This window comes from Capra hircus, chromosome 23 (assembly GCF_001704415.2).
Source record: "Capra hircus breed San Clemente chromosome 23, ASM170441v1, whole genome shotgun sequence".
NCBI classification, from domain to species: Eukaryota; Metazoa; Chordata; class Mammalia; order Artiodactyla; family Bovidae; genus Capra; species Capra hircus.
In genome coordinates, this window is record NC_030830.1 from 1496438 (window position 1) to 1507500 (window position 11063).

Below are 11063 nucleotides of genomic sequence, written 5' to 3' on the forward strand. Positions count from 1 at the left end.
CGCGTCCACTGCTCAGAGCAGCAGCCCCCGCGCTTGACGAGGGACCTCCCGAAGAGCCAGCTGCCAGGATGGGGCCTGCCGCCGCCAAGAGCCTGTCTCCGACCCCAGCGGCCACTGTCGACAGCCCTGACCCCTACTCCGTGGGGACCTCGGGGTCCTGAGGGAAACGTGCGCAGAGCAGCTGTGGCCCTCGCGCTTCTCCAGATTGCATGCCCAAACCATCGCTCCTAAGAAAATGCGCTTCCACACAACCCCCATGACCTCTAAGCCGCACGCCAGACCGTGGTGGCGCCCACTGGGAGAGCTGCACATTCAAAGGCCGCCCCGTGGCGACCGCGCCCACCTGGAGGAAACCTCCAGGGAGCGAAGCGCGGGTTTGCCGGCTCCTAGAGCTTCCTTAATTCTACACCGGCGATGACAACACAGAATCTGAACACCGCCTGACAGATGGGCACAGGCATTGCTCACCTGGTTCTTTCCAGATCTCGAATCTTGTTCACCGGAACTTTCTTCCAGAAAGCACTTCTCCACCTCCTCCATGCACTGGAACAAGGCCATCTTCTCCAGCTGGTCACCGTGGTAACACGCGTTGCTTCTTCCCAGCCTCTTCACTGTTAGCATCTTGGTGGGGAATCCGAGGAAGTCCGTGTCTGGAGTGTGGTCTCTGTCCCCCTCGGTCTCTGATTTGTAAATGAGGACACAGTCAGCGTGACTCTTCTCTCCACTGCAAGAGGGAGAAACAGCTCCCATCACCGAGACACACGTTTGACTCTTCGGGAAAATGTACAGTGGGAAGTTTGAGGTTGCTTCTATTTTAACTAGAGAAAGGGCCCCAAACGAGGATGAGAAGTGCAAATATTAACCTTGAGTCTCACATGTTGGAACTTTGAAAGGAAAAAGCTTTCTCTCCCTTCTTTTTCCTACAAAAGCAAATAGTGAGAAGCAACCTTGAGCGTCACAGGGCAGCTGATTGTCCCCTCATTGCCTCAAAGAAGATCTAGGCTAAGCGGCCAGTTTAAGGAGACAGTCTCTTCGGGTTTAACTGGCTTGCTGGCCTTGCCCCTCCGGCCCCGGGCAAGGACATGGGAAGGGCATGCCGTGTGAGGAAGGGGCCCCCTGGGCTCCCCCGGGGAATTCTGCCCCCTCGGGGTATTGTTCTCACCAAACGCGCCATTTTCAGAGCCTTTCGCTGCCTACGTCTTAAAATGTTTATTTTAAAAAGAATTTGGCTTCCTAACAGTCCTATCACATAGATGAGATTCCCAGACACCTTTCTCTGCGTCATTAGCAGCTGAGCACCGAAGATTTCACACCCTAGATACACTTTGCCTACAAACGAAGTAATAGGCTCATTACTGCTCCGATACTAAAGCCCCACGCATGCGTGGATGTCTGTATCCACGCATCGCCTGACCATTTCGGGGAGACTGATGCGAACTTGTGACTGGTTCCCTCCGGAGGCCCCTGTTGGAGGTTTTCTGTAAACTGCTTCTTCCTGCTTTTTCTCAATTTGAAATCATCTGTAATTATCCCCACAAAACTTCACCTTTCATTTTCTCAACTCCCCTAGTATAATAAAATGATACCTTGAAATTCTAAATTATTTAAAATCCAATGCTCTACATAATTCTACTGAACCGTAGAAAGACCATAAACTTATTCACACTAAAATGTGAACAGGATCAACCAGAGCTCTGCGAAATATACTACAGACCATCATTAGTGTTCTTAGAAGTTGCCCTGAAAAAAATCTGTTATTATAATAAGGATTTCACAGCTACATCTAAGACAAACTATAACTAAAATCTAATACATCATTGTAGAAGGTGCTCAAGTTGGCTCAGGAAGCCACATAAACATTAACACACTGAAACAAAAGCTTGGGTCCAAGATATAAAAATTTTGCAGAGAACTATTAAACGTTAAGCTATGCCTGGAGTTTGATAAAACTTGCTATGTAGGACAACATAGAAAGAAAGAAAGAAAATAGAGTTATTACCATTTATGAGGACATGCTGGGGTCCAGACCACTCCAAGCCTCGAGCACAAGTTCCAGTAGATAAAGGAGAGTTCGCAGAGTTCAGAACGACTGCTCAGCCCCCGGCAAAGGTCTTGCCTTGCGGTCAGAGTAAGTCTTCTGAAGAGACAAGTGTCCACTCCGGGAGGAAGTAGCCTCTCTCTCGAATGCCACTTTGAGCCCCTGTTTAAACTCAGATAGTCCTTGAGCTCATGTTGCTCAGCTGTTGCCTTCTTAGTCAGATGGGGAAGAATATTAATTTTAGACACTGGGCTTTTCAAAGCCGATGGCTCCATTTCAGAGGTCAGGTAAGGAGAGGATGCACTGCAACAGTGGATGAAATATCACCTTCACCGTCTTGTCGCGTCATGGTGGCAGCAGCCTCGGGACGACAAAGCTGCGTTTGTCTTTGCCATCACACGCCCCACTCTGCCGCCCTTTTCGGTCTTGGCATCTCGAGCACATTCCCAGATGGAGGGTTCAAGCATGGGAAGCCCACCTTTTTTGCCCACCTTACACTTTGAACACATCCCACTACAATAGGGGAGAGCTTCTGCCAGCAAAAGCCCTGGACAGTTTTAAGGCTCTCAGTGCTTACGATTGTTTGCAACAACTCCAGCTATTTACAGCTCCAGGGAAAGTTCAAAGGCACAGGCGTGCGGGGGAGTTGCAAAGAACAGGAGTGAGGTTTCACAAACTCTCCCTGCAAACAACACTCTGCCTCTCCCCGTCTTCAGCCAAGAAAAGAGAACCCAGTGCCAGCAAACCACCTGCCTGATCCCAGCAGCAGGGGATTCCTAGACTCACTCAAGCTGCATAAAACCTCGATTCCCCCAAAATAGAACTGATACAGGTGATCCTACAATTCTTTCATTTTCATCTTTCAGAGCCTTTGCTGACCTCCCTCTCTCTACCCCAACCTGTCTCTAGTGACCTCTTGCTTTTCAAAGATTAAAGTTCTTATCTTTAATTCAGATCAGTGTGTTCCATATTAAATAAAAATACATTTTCATTTTGAATAGAATATAAAGAGTTATGTAAAATCTTTTAAAAAGCCAAACTTTGGATATTTTTCTAGGACCAGAGAACTTTGCTCTTCAGGCAGAGTAACTTCACAATATTATGTGTTTGTGAAAGATAGATTACGTGACAGAATTGAAAAGACTGAACTGACTTGAAGTTATCAGTTTCCTCGGAGTAATTAAACTGTGAGGTACGGATAAGGTGACCAGTCCCCACCCCCAGAGAAAGCCAGGTGAGTGGCCCTCGGCTAATTTGATGGCATTCTCTCCCTGGTGGCTCAGATGGTAAAGGTCTGTCTGCAGTGCAGGAGACCTCGGTTTGATCCCTGGATCAGGAAGATCCCCTGGAGGAGGGCGTGGCAACCCACTCCGATATTCTTGCCCTGGAAATCCCATGGACAGCAGAGCCTGGAGGGCTGCACGTGACTTGGTGATTTAACGACAACAAACCCAAATGCTGTATTCAGGCTTTATGAGTTCCTCCCTGATGTCCCTTTTCCACGTTGGAATCTTACCCAGGACTTTACACTCATTTAGATCCACCGGGATTTATGATGGATTGGATGTGAGGCGTGAAAGGAAGCCGGAAGGCAAGGATGGCTCTCCACGTTTTTTCCTGAGCGTGTGGAGGAGGGAGCTGGGGTTGGCGGTGATGGAGACATGACTTTGGGGGGAGTCAGGCCCTCCGTGTTTGACAGGCCTGTTAGATATCTTAATTGCATAGGTCGTGAGACAGAAACCCAGGCTTCAGGGGAGAGGCCCTGGTCGCAGACATGAAGTTATCACAGGCAGACAGTTTCATGCACAATGTGTATTCGATACACATCTGTTGATTGGTCACTAGTTCAGTTCAGTTCATTTGCTCAGTCGTGTTCAGCCCTTTGCGACCCATGAACCGCAGCACACCAGGCCTCCCTGTCCAACACCAACTCCTGGAGTCTACTCTAACTCATGTCCATTGAGTCAGTGATGCCATCCAACCATCTCATCCTCTGTCGTCCCCTTCTTCTCCTGCCTTCAATCTTTCCCAGCATTGGGATCTTTTCAAATGAATTAGCTCTTCGCATCAGGTGGCCAAAATACCAGAGTTCACTAGAGAGAAGGTTTTTAACTGTAACTGCAGAAGGCAATGGCACCCCACTCCAGTACTCTTGCCTGGAAAACCCCATGAGCAGAGGAGCCTGGTAGGCTGCAGTCCATGGGGTCGCTATGAGTTGGACACGACTGAGCGACTTCACTTTCCCTTTTCACTTTCATGCATTGGAGAAGAAAATAGCAACCCACTCCAGTGTTCTTGCCTGGAGAATCCCAGGGATGGAGGAGGCTGGTGGGCTGCCATCTATGGAGTCGCACAGAGTCGGACACGACTGAAGCAACTTGGCAGCAGCAACTGTCCTAAAGGAAGAGTCAATTGAAAGGACTGCTATCCTGCTGCTTGTCTTCTAAAATTAGACAACAGCGGCGCAGTTCCACTCTGTCGCGTTACCTCCAGCTTCTAGCAGCGCTGAGCACAAGCAGTCTGGCACAATCCTGCTGCTGCTGCTGCTAAGTCGCTTCAGTCGTGTCTGACTCTGTGCGACCCCATAGACGGCAGCCCACCAGGCTCCCCCACACAATCCTGACCACCAAGAAACACAGGCAGTACAGGCACACCCGCTGGGGCCTCCCCACCTCCCCCAGCAAAGCCCACACTGTAAGGTAGCCGAGCGTCTCTGAAGATGCTGTTACTAGCGGAAAACCTCACAGGAGGGGTAGAAACAGCTCCAGACATTTCCCCTGGATTTGCCTCTTATTTTGGAGCCACAAATCTTTTCTAGAAATACTAATCTAAGGTAAAGAATCCTCCTGCAACGCAAGACATCCAGGCTCAATCCCTGGGTCAGGAAGATCCCCTAGAGAAGGAAATGGAAACCCGCTCCGGTGTTCTTGCCTGGAGAATTCCATGGACAGAGGAGCCTGGCAGGCTAGAGTCCACGGGGTCACAAAAGAGTCGGACACGGCTGAGCAACTAACACTTTCACTTTCTTCAACCTTAGAAAACATCATTCCACAGAACCATAGAAATTGCAATTGCTTTCAACGGACATTGACCAGCAAGAGAGTGTGCCGGCCTAGGAGCGGGCAAGGCAGGCATCGCCAGGGACTCTGTGTGCTAGCTGGTGCAAAAACAGCCTGGACAATGCTGACAGCTCCTGCGTGCGCTTGGCATCCTGAGGGTCTCAGAACAGCAAGGCTATTCATGTCTACACACAGGAGTGCAGCCAGCTTCACAAACACCAAAATGCAAAGAAAGGCCCCCCGCTATCTACACAGCTATTAAACTTTCCTTTCAAAAAGCATCATGGACTATGATCCAGGAAAGCAAAAACTGATACACTGTACTCACCAAAACTCAAAATTTGCTCCTCAAAAGACACCACTGGAAAATGGAAAAACAAGTTCCAAACTTCGAAAAAATACTGTGAAACCATATTTTTGAAAAAAGACTCATATCCTGACACAGACTCTTACAAATCAACAATATGAAGACAACCCAGCTCTAAAAATGGACTAGTGATTTGAAGGGCATCTTATAAAAGAAAATATATAATAGTTAATACACACACAAAAATGCCCAGAAGTCTGTCATTAGAGGGACGCAAATTAAAATCGCAGGAAATAACATTCCATACCCACTAGCGGAGCTACAACCAACAGGCAGATGCGGGAAAATGTTGGTGAGGATGCGGAATGGCTGGAGCCCTCAGCACACATGTTGGAGGAAACGTGAGACGATGCAGGTCTTAGGAAACAGGTTGGCAGTTTGTTAAAGTCATTCTCCATCTGACCTAACAATTCTTCTCCCAGGCATCTACCCAAGAGAAATGAAAATACATGAACACACAAAACCTTGCACTCAAATGTCAGCAGTGTTATTCACAGCAGCCAAAAACTAGAAACAATCCGCTGTCCAGCGGCGGATTCAGTGAGTGGAGAAAAGTGCTCGATATAGCCATTCAAACGGAGCACCGCTCAACAGCAGAAGTGACTGAGGCACCGATCCTGGCTACAACCTGCATAAACAAACCACCGTGCTGAGTGAGGAGAGGCAGAAAGAAAGAGCTTACACCGTCACGTTCCGTGTGTACGAAGGGTCCAGAAAAGGCAAATCTGTACACGCAGGAAGTAGGTTCCAGTTGCCTCAGGCTGAGAGTAGGAACAAGGATGAACTGTAAGGAAAATCTGCTCCGGTGATGGGAACGGTCAAAAAACATTTTGAACAATTCAGTGTGTTTCCTAACACGTAGTTCAATTGTCCACTGATGATGGGTGAAATTTAGGGTGCGCAAATTATACTTCAAAAAAGAAATTTAGAAAGTAGAAAACCCAATGATATAAATAATGAAAGGGAAACTTGTCAAGAAGAAAAAAAGCACCACTCAACAGTTGGTGGCTGGCTGTTCCAGGTGACCTAGGCTGGACCCGAGGAGTCATAAATCACACCCTGCGCTTGCCAGGTCACCCGGGGCCAGAGAAAGGAAGCACAAACGGTGATGGCAAAGAGCGAAGACCTCACTCTTCTCTCCTGGAGGGAATGCCGCATGCTGCAGGGTTTCATAAGTAGTAGAAAAGTAACGGAAATTTAAAGCTAACTTGTATCTCTTACTTTCTACTTGGGGAGAGGACACTGAGCCAGGAAGACAGTGATGTTATGGAACATTCAAACTTGTTTACAACCCTGCTGATATTAGACCCTTAAAATGTCCAGGTGACAGTGAGTAAGTAGCTAAATTTCATGTAATAAAAAATGAAAATAGGAGGATTGAAAAACAACTAGGTAAAAATACATCCAGGGCCCTTTAAAAACCAGTCTCCTCAGAGGTGCCGAATACTGGTTCATTTCATTACTTCCACAAAGGTTGCACAACTCGCTCCCATAATTAAATCTTTTTTACTCTCTTGTAAAACGTAAACACAAGTCATGGAGCTAATCTACTGCTTAGAAGGCATATATGATATTCAACAGGAGCCAAGTACACGGCACAATACCATTCATAAATTCAGAAACGCATTTCTGAAGCTCATAGCTCTTTGGCAAAATTTTCGTTAGATGTTTCATTCCTCCCGACTTACATTTTTAGAACTTACAAGCTACAGAGGATGTGCATGAATAGTACAATGAATATCCATACACCCTGCACGGAGATTCACCCAGTGTTTATATTTTCAACGTTTGCTGTCTCTCTCTTTTCTGAATTACAGACCGCATGAAGCTTTACCCCGAAATACATTATCATATGTCTCCTGAGATCAGAGACAGGATCCAACCCAAAACCACACAGCGCGTTTTACTGACGTGTCTCTTCAGTCTCCTTTTTATCTATTCAGAGAACAGAAACCAAGTTTTCTTTTTTTTAACTTTTCATGACATTGATATTTTTTATATTTTTGACTCTAGACCAGTTTCTTCGTAAAATGTCTCTCAGTTTAAAATGCCGGATCTTTCCTCATAGTTTGAACAAGATAAGCCACGGGGCAGGAAAACCACCTCACTGACGGCACATCTTTCTCCGAATGTCTCGACAGGTGGTATGTGATGAAACTTGCACCGTGATTAATCACATAATTTGGTGATCTGATTCAGGAGGCCTCTGCTAGATCTCTTCACAATACAATTATCCTTTTCCTTTTGCAATTAATAGGTAACGTGTGAGATTTTGCGGGTATCCCATTCCACAACAATCTATCACTCTATGACTTAGGTATCCTTTCTTGCATGAATCAGCTGTCACCACAGTGACTGTGAAGTGATTTCCCAGTTCCATCATTTTCTACGCTTGCTAACTGATGTTCTTCTATTAAGAAGTTTTCCACCCCCATCCTGATACCTTCCCTTTCAGGTTCATTTCTGAACATAAAACACATGCCCTGTGCTATTCATTCTGATGCTCAAATTGTCCCGGATTTGGTCGAAATACTTCTGACATGTCCCTACTGTTTTGGGGGGCGCTCCCTGACTTTCTGGCATAAAGAGATACCGAAGCTCCCTAAGCTCTCCTGCTCTTCTAGAAACTGCCATTTCTCAGAGCAGCCCTGGTTCCTTTCAGGGAAGAATGGCATTTAGAAGCCAAGACCAAGACAAGAGGGCGCTCTTAGTGACTGGACTGTCCGATCCTTTTCAGTGGACGGAGCTGGAAGTATAACTTTCTTAAGGTGTGAGTTCATCCTTATAGTTCTCTAATCCCAACCCAATGCCACAGGCTTCTCTCTGCCTCTTCCCCCATTTCACAAAAACATCTCCCTCCGGTTCACTCTTTAGGCCCAAGAATGAAAGAACAAGATAAAACGCTTGCTGTGAAGTAACGTTCACGCTTCTGTTGAGTCTGTTCTAAACAACTGGGAAAAGTGAGGGTATTCAGGTCCAAACGTTAGCGATTCCGTTGCACAGCATGAATCATCATTTTTTCCAGCTGGAATTTGAAGAAGGGTATATTAATGTTTCCATTCTTGAGGATGCTTTTCTACCTTCTAAATTAGAAGTGAATTTTAAGAGCTAGAAGGAGCTCATGACAGGAACGAGGCATGAAATTACAGAAGTGCAAAGCCCAAGCCATGTTCTTCTGACCAAACGTTGGCCTGCTCTTCCTGAGAGGGTGAGGTTGAGGAGAGAAACTTTCCATGGGAGAACAGTGCAGCAGAGGGTGACGGTGGCTGGCGGGGAGCTGGGTGACGACGCCCCACGCTCTCAGGGGTGTGTTATTTCTTTTCAAGGGTAACAGTTGCATCTTTAGGTAGAAAATAAATCTGGCTACTATGTAACGCTTCATAATAGGTTTTTAGGTTTTATCCCCTATATTCAAAAGTATTGACGTTTCTTGGTGCAAAAGGACTGTGGCAGCTGGTTAAATGGTAAAAGGGCATCTCAAGTCCCAGCTGTTACACAGGAAACGTTTTGAACGTATGTGAAGCTGGCAGGGCTCAGAGCAGCACACTCCGGCACTTCTGGTCGGAGTGGAAATTGCTCTCATCTTTGGGGAAGGCAATTCTGCCACGCTCTGTGACCCCACGATTGCATTTCTAAGACTTTTGCCCCAAAGGAAATAGAGTTGCAAAAATAATATCTTTGAAGTTATCAATGATGACATTATTTATTATATTTAAAACACTGAGATAGAACATAAGTACGAGCTGGTTGAACAGTCGTGGTCCTTCCATAAGAAAGAACATCATGTCTCTAAAGTCACACGTAGAAGAATATTTAACAGTGCCAGAAAAAGTGAGTGTGATAGCTAGGGCAGAGGTTGTGGGCGTGGATTTGCCTCCTGCTCACCATCGCCAGGGGGTACTGCCCTCTGGGTGCCAGCCTCATGAAGGGGGAGGGAGGTCTATCGGGCCCCTCTGCTTGAGGGTGAGCCCTCAGCTTGGGTAGGCCCCGGGCTCTTGGCGGACGCTCTCAGAGTTGGCAGAATTGGTGAAAGCGCTCGGGGCAGGACCTCTTGTGCTCAGGTCCTTCGGCTCTCTTTGGATTTGCATTTCCCTCGGATTGTTCCCAGATAGTTCCTATTTTCATGCTTCCCTGATAGCTCAGCGGTAAAGAATCCACCTGCCAATGTAGGAGATGAGGGTTCAGTCCCTGGGTGGGGAAGATCTCCTGGGGGAGGAAAGGGCAGCCCACTCCAGTATTCTTGCCTGGAGAATCCCATGGACAGAGGAGCCTGGCGGGCTACAGTCCACGGGGCTGCAGAGGCCGACGTGACGCAGCGACTGAAACAACAAGCTCCTGTTTTATCAGGTCTCTGATACTTTAAAGAAGATTTCTAGACCACCTTATTCAGCATTATTACTCGCTTCCAGCAGTTACCTGTATTGATCTGTCTGAACTTCCCAGCTGCCATTATTGGAAATGGAAACCCCTTGAATTTTTTTTTTAATTGAGGAGAAATTTGTTAACAGTGCTTGGTTCCTAGTTAGACCGCATCCCAGCCCATACACGTAACATTCCTGCTATGCCCCCTTTCAGTCAATTCCTGTCTCAATGACACTGATTTCTAACACTCAGCTTCCCTAGACTTGCCTGCTCTCGAACTCGCAAAGGACTCGCTGCCTGCGCTCCCTGCGCTGGTTTCCCTCCCTCAGCATGGCATTCATGTGAATCCCATGTGGTTTTGCAGTCCCTTCTTTTCCAGTTCACTGTAGCATTCCATAGTACGAAGGACCACAGTCCATCCATCCTGCAGACTTACAGTGTATCCTGGTCTTTATTTGTTTCACTATTGCAAATAAAGCTTCTATAAACACTCTTCTATAAGACCTTTTGCGGGGGGCGCTCCGCATAAAGAAAGAGGCAGTGGAACTTCCCTCAGCAAAGCTGAGGGGGTCCCGAGGAGAGGTGGGCCTGCCGTCCGCCAACCCAGGCCCTCGGCGAGCAAGAAACAATCAGACCCTACAGGGGCTCCATCTAAGCAGTTCCGCTTTATTGCCACAAACTCTTGGTTTATATAGGCAAGCAAGGGGGTTTTGCGAGGGACTTTCTATAGTTGCACCAATCACATTAAAGGTCAAATTGAAATATGCCTTCATTATAACAGGAGTCTATGGTGCTCACGCTGCTGTCCACGTGCAGGGAAATCAAGAGAGCCAATCAAAAACTAACATAGACCACGCCCCTATCTCTTCCGCCAGGCGTCATCTTAGTTTCCCACCGCAAAGCTAACCCATCTTTTTAACATTTCCCATTTAGGGTCCCACAACCTTTGATACATATGCCTTCATTTCCTTGGAGTACATACCTCAGAGTACAACTGCTGGGCCATAGAGCAGACGCGCATTTAGTTTTATAAGAAATCGGCAAGCTTTTCTAAGAGCCCGTTTGAAGCTTCCCACTGCGTCCCACCAGCGGCATGTGGGCCTGTGGCCAGTCCGCATCCCTGCCAGCACGTGGTCCTGACGGCTCCGTGGACAGCACTCATTCTCACAGGCAGGAAACAGGATCTTGCGGGCTTTTAATCAACCTTATATAAATTACATAAACAGTCTGCACCCAT

At 47.1% G+C, this 11063-nt stretch overlaps 1 protein-coding gene across 2 annotated transcripts in view; it reads right to left on the reverse strand.

Annotated features, from left to right (window-relative positions):
* Positions 1–2617, reverse strand: part of MYLK4 (myosin light chain kinase family member 4) — a 68384-nt gene extending 65767 nt beyond the window's left edge. Inside the window, exons 1-2 of one of the 2 annotated variants that reach the window (XM_018039259.1) lie at positions 2000–2617; positions 469–724 (exon numbers count right to left, since the gene is read on the reverse strand). In XM_018039259.1, coding sequence (XP_017894748.1) covers positions 469–724; positions 2000–2313 — 570 coding nt within the window. In that variant the 5' untranslated portion in view covers positions 2314–2617. The remainder of the gene's footprint in view (positions 1–468; positions 725–1999) is intronic. The other variant, XM_018039260.1, reaches the window with a different exon arrangement.